Below are 21,336 nucleotides of genomic sequence, written 5' to 3' on the forward strand. Positions count from 1 at the left end.
AACTATTCCTTGATCTGTTCTTATCATCACACTGTGAATAACATTCACACACAAAAAAAATCTTTTAATTCTATAACTATTCCAGTTGTATGCCTTACATACAAATGCCTTACATATGCCTTACATAAATTCTTACTTTGAGGCTACATGAATGTAGACCCAGGGATGTTTAGGTTAGAAACCTAAATCTTTCCTATAAGAAATATGGAAAGAAAAGCAGCTAACTTTTATAGCATCTCCTCTAGACTAGACTGCAGTCTGCTATATCCATCTATTAGTTCATCTTAAATATACACACAATGATGATTAGTATACAAATGCTTGTTTTTTCATGTATGGGAAAGTACAGAAATAAGCAATTAGAAAGTAATATGCTCCACATGGATCAAAACATCAGTGGTAGTCTAGATGTAGCACAAACTTTGTAAAAGTAAACATTGAGCCTAATCTTAGAGAAGATCTTTTGTTTCTCCGATCCTTCATGGTTGTTATCCTGTATATTTCAACTTACGTGAATCTTTTATTTGGAACACCATTGGAAGTTATCCTATGTAGTCTGGTGTGACTTCAAATGCTGTCATGAAAGAACATATCTAAATGTGAAATTAAAATATAGATTTAGTCTATAACAAATCCTTCTAAACATAAAAATGTATAAATTACTACTTTCTTCTTTTTAAAACCTTCTCTAACAACTTGAAATGTTCTACCTGTAGTCATCAAGTCACCAAAGTCACCAAGTGTGTTCATGTATGTGACCAAATTTCACATTCGTTGAAACATAACATTTATGCATATTTGCAAGGTCAAAATGTAAACACTATCAAGGGAACTTTTCATACTAAGTTTTTCTATGTAATGTTTGCCACTACAAAATTTGTTGGGGGAAGAGTTCTTTATTGGTATTCTGTTTCTTTCCCAGTTTTATGCACCAAAACCGAAAAACACATGTAGGATTGACTTCAATTGTCCACCAGTTTTGACTAGTTTCTTTTTTAATTACTTGAAATATATTTAATTCTTTGAAATACACATTTTATTCTTTGTAAGTGAATTTGCTAATATAATTTGTAACATTAATTGCAAATAGTAATACTTTTACAAATATTTTTACCAATGTTTCACAAGATATTTGTACTCAAATGTCTTTTTACTGTAGTTCTAGTCTCCTAAAATTTGATTTAAAAATGATTTTTAATGAAATCCCTATTTAAGTTCTATGCTCAGGATCATATTACCCTAATTCAGATATTCAAAACAACATTTCCTTCAAGTATTAAAAATGTATTTTATGATTGTGACCTTTTTGTTTGAAATACAAAAGTATTGTTCATTTTAAATTCTAAATGTATTTAAGAGTATGCACAGTCTTTGCGTATATTATTCATAATGAAAAAAATTAGCTTAATTATCAGGGTTATTTTCCCCCAAAGCTTATTAAATGTGAGGGTAAATAATAAAGTGGAATTTCTATTATAATAACCTTTCTTTTTTATGTTGTACTTCTGTAGTATTAAGTTACTGTGAACATTTAGGTCTCGGCTATTGAGTTAATTTATTAACAAGTGCTAAATATAACATTACTGGAACACGTAACCGCAGTTATATTGAACGCTACATGGTCCTATCACAGGAGAAAGGAGGATAGTACAGTATATTATGAAAGTAATTGTAATGTGTAGTGTGTAATTACATATAATATGTAATTATTTCATAATAGCACCTTAAGCAAAGTATTGCAAAGGTAATTAAAATGTTGTTCTCATCTGCAATTTTAAAGTTACTGAAGTAGCAGTTCTTGATAAAGCTTAACTTTTATGCTAAAGATAATGTGTATAAAAAGGTAGCTAGATTAATTTTCTTCTTTGTTTTGTTTCACTTCCAGGTGGAGGTTTGGCCGTCGGAACAGTTCTTCTAATTGGTTAGTATGGCATACACACTTTGTTCTTCCTAATCAGAGTTTTCTGTTGTGCATAATGATTTTTATGGGTTTGCCTATTCTGATATTAAATATGTCACTTTCTATAAGAATTAAGGTAAATTAGAGAGGAAATGCCTTAAGTTTTAATTTAAATTCAAATGTTGATCTGAACTTGAAATAAATGAAGCAAGTATATCTGAAAATATAGCTCTTATAATTTAAAAATGTTCACAGTGCATTGTCCTCCATTTTTTTTTAAAAAAAGCTAAAATCATTGCCAATTGTTTTTTTGTTTTGTTTTGTTTTGTTTTGTTTTGTTTTGGAGAATCTCTGTATTTGTATTTTCGGTGGAATTAAAACTGATTAGTTTGAGAAGTTGATGTACCAATAAGTCCATTGTATATATATCATACATTTTTATCATTTTCTTCTTATTGAAAGAAAAGTAACAGACCAATAAATCATATTTTCCTCATCTTTAAGCACCAACGGTTCTTATTTAATTATACATACATAATCCCATTTGCCTTATTGTTTAGTTTAGATCATAGAATCTTGGAATTGAAATAAACCTTGGCAGTTACGTAGTCAAAGCTCCCATCTAGCTACAAATCACTTTTCCGTCTAGACACAAATCACTTTTCCATCATCCTTGACAGTAGCAAACACCATCTGAATATAGATTATATAGTTTAAAGGGCTCATTACTTCACAAAAGAATGCATTTTTTTTCAATATATGAAATATATTGTCAAATTGGTTTCCATACAACACCCAGTGCTCATCCCAAAAGGTGCCCTCCTCAATACCCATTACCCACCCTCCTCTCCCTCCCACCCCCCATCAACCCTCAGTTTGTTCTCAGTTTTTAAGAGTCTCTTATGCTTTGGCTCTCTCCCACTCTAACCTCTTTTTTTTTTTTTCTTCCTACCCCTCCCCATGGGTTTCTGTTAAGTTTCTCAGGATCCATATAAGAGTGAAAACATATGGTATCTGTCTTTCTCTGTATGGCTTATTTCACTTTGCATAACACTCTCCAGTTCCATCCATGTTGCTACAAAGGGCCATATTTCATTCTTTCTCATTGCCACGTAGTACTCCATTGTGTATATAAACCACAATTTCTTTATCCATTCATCAGTTGATGGACATTTAGGCTCTTTCCATAATTTGTCTATTGTTGAGAGTGCTGCTATAAACATTGGGGTACAATGCCCCTATGCATCAGTACTCCTGTATCCCTTGGATAAATTCCTAGCAGTGCTATTGCTGGGTCATAGGGTAGGTCTATTTTTAATTTTCTGAGGAACCTCCACACTGTTTTCCAGAGTGGCTGCACCAATTTGCATTCCCACCAACAGTGCAAGAGGGTTCCCGTTTCTCCACATCCTCTCCAGCATCTATAGTCTCCTGATTTGTTCATTTTGGCCACTCTGACTGACGTGAGGTGATATCTGAGTGTGGTTTTGATTTGTATTTCCCTGATGAGGAGTGACATTGAGCACCTTTTCATGTGCCTGTTGGCCATCCGGATGTCTTCTTTAGAGAAGTGTCTATTCATGTTTTCTGCCCATTTCTTCACTGGGTTATTTGTTTCTCGGGTGTGGAGTTTGGTGAGCTCTTTATAGACTTTGGATACTAGCCCTTTGTCTGATATGTCATTTGCAAATATCTTTTCCCATTCCGTTGGTTGCCTTTTAGTTTTGTTGGTTGTTTCCTTTGCTGTGCAGAAGTTTTTTATCTCAAAAGAATGCATTCTTGTTGAAAATGCTATAATGTTTTAGAAAGTTCTTCATATTAATGTTGAACCTGTATAATTTAACAGATTTGTTGTTCCTAATTTTGTCCTCTGGCATAATATAGAATTAATTTATATACTTTTTCATGTGACACTCTTAAAATACTTGAAAGTAACTATTTTATCGCCTCAGATCTTCTCTAAATGAAATAGTTTCTTAATCTGCTTTTTATGTGTTGTAGTTTTCACATTCCTCAGTCTCCTGGTATGTTCTGTTGTCGCACCTTTCAGTCAGCACCATCTCCTCAACTATGCTCAGAACTGAATACAATATTCCAAATTTAGTGTGACCTATATTCAGCATATTGAGACTGTCAAATGTGATAATCCAGATAGAATTATTATTTCTATGCCCAATAAAGTTGCTTTATATTCATTGACTTCTCTTAAGGTAGCAATGAAATGTGTTAAGTATTTTAGAAAACTCTGCTCCAGGAATGACTAAAATGCAAAATGGTTGTGGGGCGCCTGGGTGGCTCAGTCAGTTAAGCATCTGACTTTGGCTCAGGTCATGATCTTGCAGTTCACAAGTTCAAGCCCCACGTCAGGCTCTGTGCTGACAGCTCAGAGCCTGGAGCCTGCCTCAAATTCTGTCCTCCTCTGTCTCTGCCCTTCCCCTGCTCGTGCTGTATCTCTGTCTGTCTCTCTCTCTCTCTCTCAAAAATAAATAAACATTAAGCAATTAAAAAAAAAAAGACAAAACAGTGGTGTGTAAAATTTGCTACATACATAAGCATTTCTGTAATAAATGAAGCTCAATCTGGAAAACTCAAAAGAGATTTGTAGTATATCTTACTCCCCATCTCTGCTGGATAATTGAAAAGTAGTAATAATAATAGTGGAGCTGCCCTTTATTTAAGTCTCACTCTGGGTAATGTATTGTGGTAAATGTTTTATACACAATTTTTCCCTTAATATAACAATCTTATAAGATACTACATGTAATCCATATTATCCCCATTTTATATTTTAAGAAATAAGATTCAGAGGAGTGAAGTAGCTTTCCCATTATCACATAGTTAGTGAGAGAACTAGGATTCGAAATCTGGCATGACTGAAAAGTTCATATTTTTTGTAACTGTGCTATGTAGCTTTTTTAATGCTTCATTTAATGATCACAAACACTAAAATAGGAGTTTTATGCCTTTTTTTAGAATAAAGTATTAAATAGTTAAAGAAAGCCTACATTTGTGTGGGCTTTTTCTTTTATTAAATTTTCAAATTTCTAAACTTGAAAGAGTCCTTCTTTAATTATTCACAATAAGGATACAGGTTGCAGCCGTGCCAAAATTCTTTGTTTTAAGAGAACAAGTTGGTGGTTGCCAAGGGAGAATGGTGGGGAGATGAGTAAAATGGGTGAATGGGAGTGGGAGGTACAAGCATCTGGTTATGGAATGCATACATCACAAGGATGAAAGGCAAAGCATAAAGATTCCAGTCGATGGTATTATAATAGTGTTATATGATGAGAGATCATAACCATACTTCTGGTGAACATAGCATAAGGTATAGAGTTGTTGAATCACTATATTGTATTCCTCAAAACTAATGTAACATTGTGTGTCAACTAAACTTCAATTAAAAATATAGTAAAATAAAATTTTTTAAAAAAGAAAAAACTCTTATTTTACATTATCAGCATTTCTTCATGCCAGTCTGAATTTTATGTCCATCATAATAAAACAATATACTGAGAATATTATTTAAGATTTGTTTCAGATATGCAATATTTGTTAAAAATTGCCCTGTATCGTTGCAGCTTATTGCTATCTAAAATATATTAATTTTTAAAGTTTTTTAAGTTTACTTATTTTGAGAGAGAGAGAGTAGGGGAGGGGCAGAGAGAGAATGAGAAAGAGAGAATCCCAAGCCGGCTCTGCACTGCCAGATCATGACCTGAGCTGAGATCAAGAATCAGATGCTTAACCAACTGAACCACCCAGGTGCCCCTAAAATATATTAATTTTTAAAAATCATGCCATTGAGTCATTTTGGTCCTGTGTTCAGTCATCATATTTAACACAACCATTAGTTTCCATGCAGCTCTTGGTGATAAAATATTTGCCAGTTTCTTACCAGCCATTTACTTTGATCACTAAAATAGAATTTTCTGGACATTTACCTAGTGCCAAGTCTCTGAATAATATATAACATTTAACAAAAAGTTAAGTAAAATATGTTCTATAAAATATTTGTGTCACCCATCAGTTTTTAAGGACTTAGGGTACAGAATTATTCCTAACAGGAGATGTAAGAGGGAGAAATACCCTGTAATTGAGAATTTCTAGAAATGGTGATGTCAGTCTCATTTTTAAAAACTTATCTTTTAGTTAAGAATTGTTGAAGGACTTTATGGAAAAAATAATTCACAGTTTTAATATCAGTAAATAAATACATAAAATACAAAAGGATATCTAGAGAAAATTAGGTTGTCCTTTCAGTTGTTCATCCCCATACCCAGAGACAATACTGTCCTAGTATCTTCCCCAAATATTTTTACTTAAGAAATAAACATGGGAGCACTCTGCTTTTTCCACTTAACACATCTTAGAAATCAGTCCATGTGCATTCATATGCCTCATTCTTCTAACAACTGTGTAAGATTTCATTATATGGATGTGCCATAATTTATTTAAATAATTCCCTATTGATGAATTTAAGTTCCATTTTTCTATTGCTAACAATGCTATTGTACATAATCTTGTATATAAGCTTTGCATACATATGTAAATATCTGTAGACTTGGACACTTGGGTGGCTCAGTTGGTTGAGCGTCCAACTCTTGCTTTCGGCTCAGGTCGTGATCCCAGGGTCATTAGATCAAGCCCCATGTTCAGCTCTGTGTTGAGCCAGAGCCTGCTTGATATTCTCTCTCTCTCCCTCTGCACCTCTCTCCTGCTCATGCTCTCTGTCTCTAAAATAAAATTTAAAAAAATATTTTGAAAAATATCTGTAGAATGAATTCTAAGATATAGAGTTGCTTAGTTGTTAAGCATGTTAAATTGTATTAGGTATTATTAGCATGTTAATTAGCATATTATTAGCATTGTATTAGATATTAATAGATTGCTCTCCCAAGAGATTATACCATCTTTTACTTCAGTCAGTCAGCAGTTATAAGAATACACCAGTGAGTTTGCCCTCACCCTGACAACACTGTATCTTATCAAACATTTAAATTTTTACCAGTCCAAACAAGTGAAAAGTAAAGAATGACATTTCATCATTTGGGCCTCAGACTTTTCTCTTTAATAACTAAAAATCTGGGAAGTTATTATAATAGTTTTTAAAATATGCAACTGAAATTTATTTATTTATTTAAAAAAAATTTTATGTTTATTTTTGAGAGACAGAGTCGAGTTGGGGAGGGGCAGAGAGACAGAGACACAAAATCCAAAGCAGGCTCCAGGCTCTGAGCTGTCAGCACAGAACCTGATGCGGGGCTCAAACCCACAAACTGTGAGATCGTGACCTGAGCTGAAGTTGGACACTTAACTAATTGAGCCACTCAAGTGCCCCTAAAATGTGCAACTAAATTTTAATTCTTTGCTCCAGTGCAAGTATCTGGATATGATATGATACTAGGAATCCAGTGATTATTTATGATTTATTCAGTGAACGTTCATTGAGCACACAGGTATATGCTAGATATTGGGGTTATATATATAAATAAAATACTCACTTCCCTTACAGAACTTTGCACCTGTGGAGGAGACATATGTAAAGCAAATAATTACAATATAATAACTTAAATACCATAATAGATGTGTCTATTATTATTACATTTTAACATTGGTTGTAGCTAGAACAGGGGACTGCTACTGATTTTTATATATTGATCTTATCACCAGCAACTTTTTTTTTTTTTTTAATTTACATCCAAATTAGTTAGCATATAGTGCAACAATGATTTCAGGAGTAGATTCCTTAAGTTTTGAATAGTTTATAGATTCACTTGTGTATTATAATTGGCCAATCATCTTCTGCAAATATTGATAATGTTATTTCATAACAGATTTTGGTATCTGTTTTGGTATCTGGAAGTGGGTGCTTCCATAACAAATACCAAAAAATATGGGAGTGGCTTTGGGACCAGGTAGTAGGCAAAAGCTGGAAGGATTTTGAGTAGCACATTAGAGAGATCCTAAATTGCCATGAACAGATTGTTAGTAGAAATATTATACTCTAATGACAGAGTGAAAAGGAACTGAAGACCATGTTACTGAAAGCCAGAAGATGGGGAATCCTTGTTATATAGTGGCAGAAAGCATAGTGACATTCTTGTCTGTAGTTATATGGGAACAGAACACATACATGCCTAATGAACTTGATCTAGCAAAGGAGATTTTTTTATCAAGAGTAATAAGGAAAAACTCAGACAAGAATAACTAAAGCATAGTAACATTAAAAAAAAGTCTATTTCTGATGAAATATCAGTTCGCCAATGTTTTTATTATACTTGGTATTCAATAACTGTTGAATAATGATTAAATAAAAGAATGTGACAAGTATGAGACACAGGCCTTACCTTTATAGTCTGGTTTTTCCGTAAAGCTAATATTTTAAATCTTGTTAGTATTATTTATGCTCTACTATCAATTTCTATGTGTCGAAGATTTTTGAAAATATGTATAACTGTGGGAAACTTAGTTTCATCATCTATTAGCTTGTTTTCTTTAGAAATCCTTAAAGCAAAATTTGGAAACATTTTCACATTTTTGAAAGATTAGATTAGAAGAAGGAGTTTTATATACTAGGTTCTCTACTTTTCTTCATTGCCAAGTCAATACAACTTGTACAGTGAATGAAATTTGCCTTAAAAAAATGGATGAATAGTTCTAAATATAAACCAATTATGGAGATTTAAGGTTAGTGGTTGGTAGCATAGGATATTACTATGTTGCTCATCACCCAAATATTTTTTTTTTTAATTCTAGAAGTTGAAGAACATTAAAGCATGAATATGTTTGCATTAATAGTTTATCACTTATAGATTGTCAATTTTTAAACCATTTCTCTTCAAATAGATTACTCACGTACTAAGGCATGTGCATAAGTGTGTGCGTGAGTACGGGCCTGCAGAGCAGCGTGTTTATAATTTCAGTAGCAATGGAACTGTGAAAACTAGAGCTTATGAGCGCTGCCAGAGACCCAGAGCAGGTCTACTTTAGACCTTCCAAATACAGCTAACTAAATAAATATGAATTTATAACAGACCATTCTCAATTGAATGAGTACAGGCCCCCTACATTTATTTAGAAAATCAAAGGTTTTTCCTAAAATATGTTTCATTCTTTAGTACTGGACTGGGTTTTGAGATGTTTTATATTTAAATGCTTTCTGGCAGTCTGGTACAAGGGTAAAATTGGGACATCTTAAAAGTATCAAAAGTGAAGGAATGGCATAAATATTTAGAGTTTTTACAGCTTCTTTTAAAATAAAGGATCTTGATCTGTTTGCAGAGATATTGAGCATCAAAGAGATTTAGTGGAAGTTGCCAGTCATTAAAATACAAGTTATGTGACATTTATGAGCCCATTATTTTTAAATTAATCTCTTATGTTAATTATATCATTTTAGGAGCCTGCTTCAGATTCTGTGTCTCCTTCTCTCTCCCCCTCCCTCCCTCCCTCCCTCCCTCTCTCTCTCTCTCTCTCTCTCTCTCTCAAAAATAAATAAACATTAAAAAAATTAGAATCTTCCACTCTCTTCACAATTTTAACTTGTTATTAATTCATGTAATATCAAAAACAAAGCACTCTCCATATACTTTTCACAAGATATTATAATACTTTCTTGTCAATTGCCTTCAACCTTTTTGAAATTGCTGAGCTATATTTTTTCTTCTACACCATGTAATGAATTCTGAGCATTTTCCTTATTATGCACGAGTTGGCAAACTGCAGCCTGTGGGCCAGTGACCTATCTATAAATAAAGTTTTATTGGAACACTACCATGCTTAATGATTTGTACATTGTCTATGGCTGTTCCTGTCGTCACAAAGCAGAGTTGAGTAGTTTCAACAGAGACTGTATGGTTCACAAGCCTGAAATACTTACTTTCTGACTTTTTAAGAAAAAGCTTGCTAATATCTGTTTTTGTAGTATATTTTGTATTTTTCTTAATTTATTTTATATTAGTATAACTTGTCAAAAGACTAAAATAAGACAAACTGGTATCCATGCAGTTCTTTAGTAAGACCTCCTGACCTTTTGTCCTGAAGCATCTAAGCACCTACGCTGTGTTTAGCACTGCTAGGCAGTATAAATCTTGGGTTTTACCCTTTCTGAACTTAAATTGGATATTGGTTACACATGGAATAAATGAGAACAGTACATATATAATATATAGATGTTTTTGCAAACATAAGAGATATGGAAAGACTTAAATTGAATCAAACTGTGGATAGAAATTGAGGGGAGAGGGAGGGAGAAAAGTACTCATATGGAAGCCCATATTACCAAATGCACAAAAGTAGATATCAACATAGTATGCTTATGTAGTAAAGAAGTGAAAGCTCTTCTAAAGCAGAAAGTTTATATTGAGGATTAGTCAAAGGGAAAGTTTGGCCTCCTGGGTCTCTTGCCTCAACTACCTACTTGTAGAATTCAGATTGTAAAACCTCAGAACCTTATACTAGCTTCTCAAACTGCACTGTGCAGAGATGAGGCTGTTCACTTTTCATCCACCACAGGACTTCTGGGATTTTTGTTTGTTTAACTTTATGGCCGGCTAAATCTCTCATGTTTTACCTCCTTGTTATCTTTGGTCGTTGTCCAAGATGTAAGCTGTTCCAATGATCTTTCTGTTGCTTTTATCTCCATAATACTCTTTTTTGCTCTGTAGATTCAAGTTCCTACTATTCTTATCCCTTCTAAATCTTTCCCCTGTATAATACCTATTTCATATAAAATAAGCTCTAATATCTTAAAATACTATCATTGAATATTTTATTGAATTATTTACCATTTATTATGGATTTACTGTGTGCTCGGTATCATGCTAAGCCCTTGACGTGTATTTTATCATTTACTTTCACAACAATCAAATGAGATGTCTATATTTTAGAGGAGAGTGAGTTTTTGAGAGAGCAAAGTAACTTGTTCAAGGTCACACACTTAGTAGCTAAGATTTGCAAGCAGGTTTCTCTGACATTAAATCATCATTTTACACTAAAACCTGATGATTCATCTTAATTATTTTCCAGAGTGGGATTTATACCTTTGGCTTTTCTGCCTTTTATATCATCTCACTCCTGCCATATATTGACTTCTTAGTTATTTCCTTCCTGATCTCCAGCCCTCAGTGAGCTTTCGGCATTCACCAGCAAACTTTTGTATCTCTCATCACCTCTTTTTCATTCTCAATAACCTCAGTGATCTTTTAAAACCTCATACTCAAACAACAAACATTACTACTTTCTCCCTCATTTTCTGGGATAACTTGCAGTATTTCACATGAAAGAAAATGGTCTCTTGAGATGACAACTCCCCCAACTTCCCACTGTCAAGCTTCAGTACCCACACATGGGAGAATGTCTCCTGTTTGAGAGTCATCCTTTCACCTGGACACTAGAGCTTTCCTCCTTCCACCTTACCAAGGAATGGCAATATCAGTTTTCTTTTCTTTCTTTAACTTCTCCTTCCTTTTTAGTTCTTTCCTGTGTGTACTTAAACCTGCTCAAATCTGTTTTCAAGCCTCATTTAAAAGAAAAGGAGGAGGGGGAATTCTTCCTTAACCCCACTCCTCCAACTATCCCTTTTTCTCTTCCTTTTATAGGAATCTATACATTTTCATGATATTTAAGTCATTCCTCAGTTTATTTAAGGAAGTAGCACATCATTGAAACCGCCTTAGCCAGAGATATTAGTGGCCTTCTCATGGCTAAAACCGAGGAATACTTCTCAGCTCAGCAATTGATGTGGTGAGTCACCCTTTTTTTAATGTTTATTTATTTTTGAGAGAGAGGTTGACAGAGCATGCATCCATGCAAGCAAGGAAGGGGAAGAGGTAAAGGGAGACAGAGAATCCCAAGCTGGCTCTACGCTGTTAGCACAGAGCCCAACGTGGCTCAAACCTATGAAACGTGAGATCATGACCTGAGCCAAAATCAAGAATAGGATGCTCAACTGACTGAGCCACCCAGGTGTCTCAAGTCACTTTTTTCTTGAAGTACTCTCTTCCTTTAGATCTGTTATAACATTTTGTTCTAGATTTCCTTCTACCTTTCTGCTTTTATTTTTTTAGACTCCTTTGGCTCAACTTAAAATATGAGTATCCTCTTCCCTCTTCTGGTGCTACATACTCTTCCTGGCAGGTCTCAGTTCCTGCCATAACTAGAATGACCAGGGGTGGAAAAACTCATTTTATGAAATCTGTAGACATTGATGCATACATAGGATCAACAGAGAAATGCAGAGATCATATTCAACTCCCTTTCAACATTTTCTCTTGAATATCTCTCAAAATCAATGTGTCCAGAGCTGAACTTCCCTTATCTCCAAATTCTACCCCAATCCTCCAAATCTGTCCCTCTTCCTATGATTACTAGATTATTCAGGCTACCAAGTGACACATGCCAGAGACCTGAGTGATGTACTTGTTTCTCCACTGTACACATCCAGTAATCATTAAATCCCGAGGTTTTTAACCTTTTAAATATCTTAAAATTCTGTCTACTTCTTTCTATTCTTGCTGCCATGACCTTAATTTGGCCATAATCCACAACTTTCACTAAATTATTGTAACAGCTTCTTAGGTTGCTTCCAATGTTTTCTTGCTTCAGTTCATTTTCATACTGTAGCTAGAATGAACTTTCTGATATAAAAATCTAAAGGTAATCATGATATACCCTTACTTAAGACCTTTCTGTGCTATCAATTTTAACATAATGCCCAGCTTCCTTAGCCTAGAAGATAAGGCCTTTAATGATCTGTCACTGCTGATTCACTTCAGGCTTGTCTCTTCTCATGCCCTCACCTCTTTCTTCAAGCATATCATCCTAGGCTTTTAATTCCATCCATTTACCATTCTCTCCAGGCCTTTGCTTAAATTCTTTCTTGCTGCCTCCTTTTTTTCCTTTCTTATCCTAGCTCTTAATCATCTCTTAGGTCTCCACTTAGATTCTCTTCCAGAAAGGCTTCCTTAACTATTGCTTTCCTTACCCTCAGCCCACTTAGTATTCCTCCTCTATACTTCTGTAGTATTGTTTATCTACTTTATCATGGCACGTACTATACTTTGTTGAAAATACTGAACTATGTATCTTATTCAGTAGGCTGTAAGCTCTGTGACCATGGCAACTATGTAAGGGCACCATGAATACATGCTTGAATGAATGAATGCTGTGAAAGCCTGGCTAAAAACAGTTACTTTATACTGGTAAGAAATAGGTAGTCATGGAGTATTTTGAGCTATGAAGAACTATTATGAAGGATGTGCTTCAGGAATAAAGTGAAAACTTGAAGTGATGGAAATACTAATTATTCTAATCGAAACATGAGATGATGTCTGTTACTATACTTTTGAGACTTTAAACCATAAATTCATCACATATTTGGTATAACAATGCTACCTAATTTTTCTATTTCTGCATTTCATTATGTGTATTAGATTATAAATGTTTCACTATTCTTAGATTGCTCTGGTATAAAATACCATTTCCCTACATTTTTCCTCTTTTAGTAGGTCCCTCTCAAGAATGTTGATTCTTCTGTTCTTTCTAAATGTGTGGGAGATAAAGGAGAGACAAGAGATAGGATGATTCCCAGATGTTTGGCCTGAGAAGGTTTGGAGTTAGTACCATTAGGTGAAGTCAGAAAAGGAGGAGAAGGAGCAAATGTTGATGTGAAGTATGAATTTGGTTTAAACATACTGAAGTTTATGAGTATTAAATTTAGGCTAGAGAAAAATATTTTGGATCTGTCAATATTATTTGACTGATACTTTATGCAACTGATACTTTTTGGTTGAAGTCATTCATAGGTATGTATTAGAATGCCCAGATTTGTAGACCATGGAGGAGCCATAGATGGAACTTGGGGGGGGGGGGGGCGGTCTCTTAATTCCCTGAAATTACATGTAAATTTGTATATGACTGTGTATATTGTTAGAATAAGGTATAACTTGCATCATATTCTCAGAGTGGGCTGAGATTCCAGGAAAGACTAAGAATACCTAGAGTAAAAAGAAAAGCAAATCGAAGTCTAAAGCCAAAGCATATCAGTTAAGGGATAGGTAAAGGAAAATAAGCCCATGGAAGAGATACGAGCATAGCCTCTGGAATCAGACTGGCTGATTCATCTCATAGCCCTGATCTTTACTAACTGTGTCACCTTAGGCAAGCTGCTTGCCTTCCCTGTGCCTTCCTTTTCTTACCTATACGATAGGGATTAACAACATTTATCTTACAAGTTATTATGAGGATTAAGTGAACTAATGCATGACAAGTACATTGCACCATGTTTAGCATATAGTTAGTGGTCAAGATTAGTTATGTATTACTTTTTACAGGATGTTGAGGAACTCAGAAGTGTTGACGATAGCCCAAAGTGAGAAAAAGAAAGCGAAGATGAAAGTTTCCCCATTCCTGTAGTTGGGATTAAATACTTCCTTGCAGGTCCAGAGATCCACCACAGCTACTTCCTCGTAACTGTTACCATCACCACCATTAGTAAGCATCACAGACAAAGATTGGAGAGAGCAAGAGTGCAATATTCAAGTTCAAAAGTGATCCCTCACTCAGGCAGGTAAGGCGGTACAATTCCTAAGAGCATCAGTCATAGACATTGAGGATCCTTACAAGAAGCAAAGACTGGCATCCTTGTTTCCCAATTGACTTCTTGCTAAACTTCTGAACCTGTAAGCCCTTCAGTGAGTAGTGCATGGTGAGAGAGTCCTTGGAGGAAGCCTGTCTTAAATCTCCCAGGGTTTGTCATCATTCCCGACAACAACACTGTTTTCTGTGTCTGGTGTAGGAAAAGGACAGAAGCCTGCTGGGAGAGATTATATAAATAGCCAAAATAATAATGATAGCAATAGCTAATATTACCAGAGCAGAATTTGAATATGAATTACTGGCCAGCCCCCCAAAACCTAGATTCCACCTCGGAAGGGTTTCTCAGCAGCAGATGTGACCAAAATGAAACTGAGCACTACCCACAAAAACCATAGAACCCACCCATAGAAAAACATAGAAACCACCACAACTTCAAAGGCTACAAAACAGCAGGCTTAACTAGACCAGATCATATGAGGCTAAGGACATCTCTCCCTAACCAGACAGCCAATTATGTAAGCTGATCACTGCCACGTTTTTCCCCCTGATCTCCTAACAACAGAACTAGGACTTGGAAAGAAGACATGGAGGAAGAGGCATTTTAGAATCTTCCTTTCCTTTGGAACCCCTCTGTCCCACTAAGACTTTCAAGTTACAAGTCTCAGTCTCCACTAAAGGAGGGGGAAGGTTTGCACTGAATATTGAAGTTTTAAACTTGACTGTTCCAAGTTTTAATAACTGAAACTGGTGAGAAAGTCATGGAATTAGCTCTAGATGTCAAGAGATGAGAAAGGAAGATTTGACATAGCTTAGTTGAAAGTAGTGACTAGAGAAATTTAATAGAAGCAATTCATATTTATTTACCAAGGAATTGAGTCTAAAGAAACAGGGCAATTGGGAACAAGAAGTGTCTTAAAAATAGAGCATTAATGGAGAAGGAGAGTATAATTTCAGGAAGAAATTTGTCCTTGATAATAGCTGCAATAGACAAATGAAATAAGAAAGATTTTAAAGTGTCCCAGAAAACAGACAATTAGAAAGTCCTTGGTGACTTTGTTAGCATTCCCAACACAATGAAAGGGGCAGCTCTTTTGGACTTTGATGTTAAGAAAAATTGATATTCCTGTTGTTCCTATCTATTAGGCTTCATTCTACCTCTTGTGTGATTCCATTTACATATGACAGTCCATTAGATATTTGGAGACAGGTCTGTTACATCCTTTGGGTCTCTTTTTCTTCAACCTAAGTATCCTTTTTCTCATGCTTTTAAGTTCTTTCACCCTCCTGGTCACTTCATTCTGAATATGCTTTAGTTTGTGTAAGTCCCTGAATGAAATATATACTATTGCCAGTATGGTCCACTACTGTAGAATAGACTAGGACTTCCATCTCTCAACCTAAGAATTAGACTGTTAATTCAGGCCAAAACTACATTTGCTTTTTGGCGATTTTGTCACATCGTTATCATTTTTGCTTTTCCAGTGTTATGGGGATTCACTCAATAGATTAATTAAATGCTTAATGTACAACCTCAAAATTTGTTTCACAAAAATGGTGACTTTCAGCTTGAAGAGCGTATTGTTTTTTGCTCAACTCTAAATAGGTGATCTTCCTCCTATCGGTTTTGACTGCCACATAGGAGTCTTTGAAAAAACTGTGTGTGTGCATGTGTGTGTGTGTGTGTGTGTGTGTGTGTGTGTGTGTGTGTGTGTGCATGTACACTAGGGTGTGTTTTCAGCCAAACTTCAGTAGTTCTGGCTGATTTACAAGACAAGATAGATTTTTGTTTTTTCCTTAATTATACAAATTATACTACTAAATGTATAGTATGTGCCTACTGCTAGCAATACAACAATAAAATACATTCTCTGCCATGAGGATCTTTTAGCTTGGTGGAGAAATTTCAGTATGTATATTAAATGCTACCGTAGGAGTTAACAAGATGCTCCAGGGCACTCTGGTCATCTCACCCAGCCTTGAGGAAAGCTTCTCCAAGGATGAGTTTACCTAATTTGGGTCTGGGAGGGACTTTTGAGGGAATTAGCTAGCCAAAAAGGTGAAGTAATTTATGCAACACATCCTGACTTAAGATGCAGTATAGCAACTAGAGATATTAATTTAAGTTATAAGTGTAGATAAGATCAGTAGGAATTGTATATAGGTAGGAAAAAAGTTACAACTCACACTCATTTAAAACATAAGTAGAAAAAGAGGAATTCTGCCATCTAGGTTATTGTCACTCTTCATTAATGATACATCACTCAATATTTTTTATTATCTGTGACTCTCCCTAGTTTATGCAGTACTTACCCAATATGGTTGTTCATTCCCTTACTAGTGTATAGATGTAACCTTAATTTTACAAATAATTATTTTAGTTAGGCTTATTTCTCATTTACTTTTACTGAGAAGTTGTTAAACAACCACCGTGTCCTTTTATAGGGAAATGACAGTATGATACCACTTTTAACGCAAATATTTTTATTATACACATTAAACTCTGCTCTTTGGCGGTGACCACACAGAGCATATAGACCAGGTTAAAGGATTTAGTTCTTTCTCCCAACAGCAATGAGAAACCACTGAAAGGTTTTAAGTTGGGAAGTGAAATGATTGGGTTTGTATTTTCAAAAGTTTACTACTAAATTGGAGGATTAGAGTGGATGAAAAGAAATAAGAGGTGATTGCAGTGGTGTAGGCAAGAGTTTTTGGTAGCATGATTAGGGGAGTGACACTGTGGTGTCACAGTGGTGTCGACAAGAGTTGTTGGTAGCATGATTAGTTAGGGGAGTGACACTGATTTGAGTGACAATCAAATTTCAGAAATACTTTGAAAATAAATATAACAGGATTTTAAGGATGGGTAAAGGAATGCATTGGTGGGAGAGAGAGAAGAGGAATCAAAAATAAGTCCTGATTTCCTAAAAACTGAAATGACCACATTTGGAAGAAAAAAAATAATGAGTTACTGAGTTCCATCTTGGATATGTGTGATTTGAGGCACTTTTGTACTTCTGTATTTAATAACAACAAAAGGGCCCCTGGGTGGCTCAGTAGGCTAAGTGTCTGACTCTTGATTTCAGCTCAGGTCGTGATCTCGTGGTTGGTGAGTTCAAGACCTGTGTTGGACTCTGCACTGACAGTGTAGAACCTGCTTGGGATTCTCTCTCTCCCTCTCTCTCTGTCCCTCCCCAACTTGTGCTTGCACTCTTTCTCTCTCTTTCTCTATAAATAAATAAATGAATGAACGAATGAATGAATGAATGAATGAATAAAAGATTTAATAATAACAAAAGCCTAAAAGCAGGAAAAGTCCATGGTAGAGAGATGATGAAATAAATTCTAGTACATACATTTTCTAGAATATTATGGCCCCTGAAACGTGACAGCTACAAGACTATGAAACATGTGAAAATAGGAGAACATAAAATTCAGTAATATTGTAACCATGTAGGAAAACACCACAGAAAAAGTACTGAAAGGAAATATAGCACAGTTTAGCAATTCTGTGAAAGTGATGGATGGTGGAAGAGTTTTTAAAAATTTATTTTCCATGTTGTAAAATGTCAGCCTTAGAAAGTAAAATTTTTAGTATCCAATTTGGTTTTTACATAAGTAATTTTTAATGACCTGTGTTTATATGGTTGCTTGTGTAAACTAACCCACTAGTAATTCCTTAAGGTAAAATCAATTCTTTTTTTAAACATGACTTTCTTGGGTTTTTTTTTTTCCTAAAGTTGAATAGAGATAAATTGTTAGTTATGTAAAGTGAGTGCCCCGCCCTCCCCCCAGTATGATAACTGCATTAGAGAATAGGCAGTGCCGGTTACCTTACCTCCATCTGCCTCTGTTCTCTTTTCCACCTGTCAGCTGTAAGCAGTACAGAGGCATTGAAAGTGTTTTTCCCTTACACACAAAACTTTCATGAAATGCTCCTAAATCCGTGTCAAGCCCATTTTGCGTCTTTTAGATTTGTGGATATTCACTTGCAATGATAGTATTAAAGAACTATGTTCTTTAATATATACAATTGAACTTGATGTAAATCTACTATACTTTTGATCATGGATTTGCTCTAATTCACTGTACTGAGAAGGTTTATCAACAAGTTACCACCTGCTGTTTTAATTGCACCTTAAGAAAGCGTTTCAATAAACCAACTTTACTGAACTATAAATTACACACAATGAAATGGACCCATTTTAAGTGTATATGTTAGTTACATTTTACAAATGTGTATATACATAGAACCACCACAGCAATAAAGATATAAAACATTTCCATGCATCTTCCAAAATTTCCTCATGCCCAAAAAAGTTTTCTGGCCCCAAACATCTAACTCCTTTCTATCACTAGAGATTAATTTTACTTTCTGTAGAATGTCACATAAAGGCAACCATGCCATGCATAATTTTTGTGTCGGCTTTTTTCACTTAGCTTAATGTTTTTGAGATTCATCTATGTTGCATGTACATTATTTTATTGTTTAGAAGTATTTCATTTGTGAATGTACCATTCGTCTTTTCCATTCACAAATTGATGGGCATTCGTGTTGTTTACAGCTTTTGGATGTTACCAAAATTGCCATAAACATTCTGTATAAAACTATGTATGGACATGTGTTTTCATGTCTCATGGGTAAAAATGCAGGAGTAGCATTGCTGGTTCGTTTAAGTGTAAGTTTAACTTTATCAGAAATTGCCAAACTATCTTCTGAAGCAGCTGTACCATTTTGCATTGCCACTAGCAATGTAGGAGCATTTTATTTGTTCCACATTCTTGTCAATACTTAGTATTGTATTTTTATTTTACCTTTTCTAGTAGGATTGTAGTGGTCTCTCACAGTGTTTTTTGAGTTTTTTTTCCAGGGTTTAATACAGTTAAACTTATTTTTATACATTTACTGGATATTCATATGTCTTCTTTTGTGAAGGGTGTATTCAGATCTTTTGCTCGTTTTTATATTGGGTGGTTTGTCCTCATGGAATTAGAAGACTTTTTAGTATGTATACTGGATACTAGTTCTCTATCAGATATATGTATTGCAAATATTTTCTTTCTGTAGCTTGCTATCCACTTTTTTTCTGTTATGGTTCATGCTTCCATACCTTGAGAAATCTACTCCAAGGTTGCAAAGTTATTCCCTATGTTTTCTTCTAATAGTTTTATTGTTTCAGCTCTTATATTTTTGTGATACATTTCAAGGTAAATATTTGAGTATTAGTATGAAGTAAGATAGAAATTTTGTTTTGTTTTGTTTTTTTAATTTATACTCTGGGGTAAGACTGAGATTTTTTATTGTGTTTTGCATCTGGGTACCCATTATTCCAGGACAATTTGTCAAAAAAGAAAAAAAAAAACAGTTATTTCTCCACCTTTCTAAAAAATCAGTCATGTGGGTTTATTTCTGGACTCTATCCTTTTATATTGATTTCTATTTCTATCCTTTAGCTAATTCCATATTGCCTTGATTATAGCTTTATCCTAAGTCTTGAAATCAGATAGTAAGTCCTCCAATTGTTCTTTTACAAATTTGTTGGACTATTCTAGGAACTTTAGATTTCTATGTAAATTTCAGAATTAGCTTATCAGTTTCTCTAAAAATCTTATTGGGTTTGCATTGGAATTCCATTAAAACTATAGATCAGTTTAGAAAGATTTGAGTCTTGTATTCCCTGAACAGGATATACTTCTCTATTTATTTAGGCTTTCTTTACTTACTCTCACAATATTTTGTACTTTTCACTGTGGGGCTAATTCATGCACATATATTGTCAAATTTCTCCAAAATATTTCATGGTTTTTTCAATTGATCATAAATGGAATTTTTTTTTAAATTTTTTTTTCAACGTTTATTTATTTTTGGGACAGAGAGAGACAGAGCATGAATGGGGGAGGGGCAGAGAGAGAGGGAGACACAGAATTGGAAACAGGCTCCAGGCTCTGAGCCATCAGCCCAGAGCCTGACGCGGGGCTCGAACTCACGGAAGGCAAGATCATGACCTGGCTGAAGTCGGACGCTTAACCGACTGCGCCAACCAGGCGCCCCAGATCATAAATGGAATTTTTAAAATTTCAGTTTCTAAAGTAATATTTTAATATTTTGAAGTGTTTTGCAACTTGTTTTTTGGAATAGCATGTGGTTTATCTTGGTGTACATTCTAGATGCACTAAAGAATGTATATTCCAGAAGCAGTGCTATCAACAATAGCCAAATTATGGGAAGAGCCCAAATGGCCATCAACTGATGAATGGATTAAGAGGATGTGGCGTGTGTGTGTGTGTGTGTATGTATGTATGTGTGTGTGTGTGTGTGTATATATATATATATATATATATATATATATATATATATATACAATGGAATACTACTCAGCAATGAAAAAGAATGAAATATCTTGCCATTTGCAACAATGTAGATGTATCTGGAGGATATTATGCTAAGCAAAATAAGTCAGTCAGAGAAAGACAGATATCATATGATTTTACTCATATGTGGAATTTGAGAAACTCAACAGATGAACATAGGGGAAGGGAAGGAAAAATAAGATAAAAACAGAGAGGGAGGCAAATCATAAAAGACTCCAAATACAGAGAACAAACAGGGTTGATGGGAGTAGGGTAATTGGTGATGGGCATTAAGAAGGGCACTTGTTGGGATGAGCACTGGGTGTTATATGTAAGAGATGAATCACTTGGTTCTACTCCTAAAGCCCAGACTACACTGTATGTTAACTAACGAGAATAAAAAAAAAAAAAAAATGTATATTCTGGAACTGTATATTATCTAATTCAAAGTGGTTGATAAGGTTCAGATTTTTCTATTTTCGAAATGATTT

General features: G+C 34.7%; 1 protein-coding gene across 1 annotated transcript in view; it reads left to right on the top strand.

Annotated features, from left to right (window-relative positions):
- Window positions 1-21,336, top strand: part of ELP4 (elongator acetyltransferase complex subunit 4) — a 245,962-nt gene that overhangs the window by 6,106 nt on the left and 218,520 nt on the right. Inside the window, 1 exon segment of the mRNA XM_043580877.1 lies at window positions 1,886-1,921. Within this exon segment, the coding sequence (XP_043436812.1) occupies window positions 1,886-1,921 (36 nt within the window).

The sequence above is a fragment of the Prionailurus bengalensis genome, chromosome D1, assembly GCF_016509475.1.
Source record: "Prionailurus bengalensis isolate Pbe53 chromosome D1, Fcat_Pben_1.1_paternal_pri, whole genome shotgun sequence".
Classification (NCBI taxonomy): domain Eukaryota; kingdom Metazoa; phylum Chordata; class Mammalia; order Carnivora; family Felidae; genus Prionailurus; species Prionailurus bengalensis.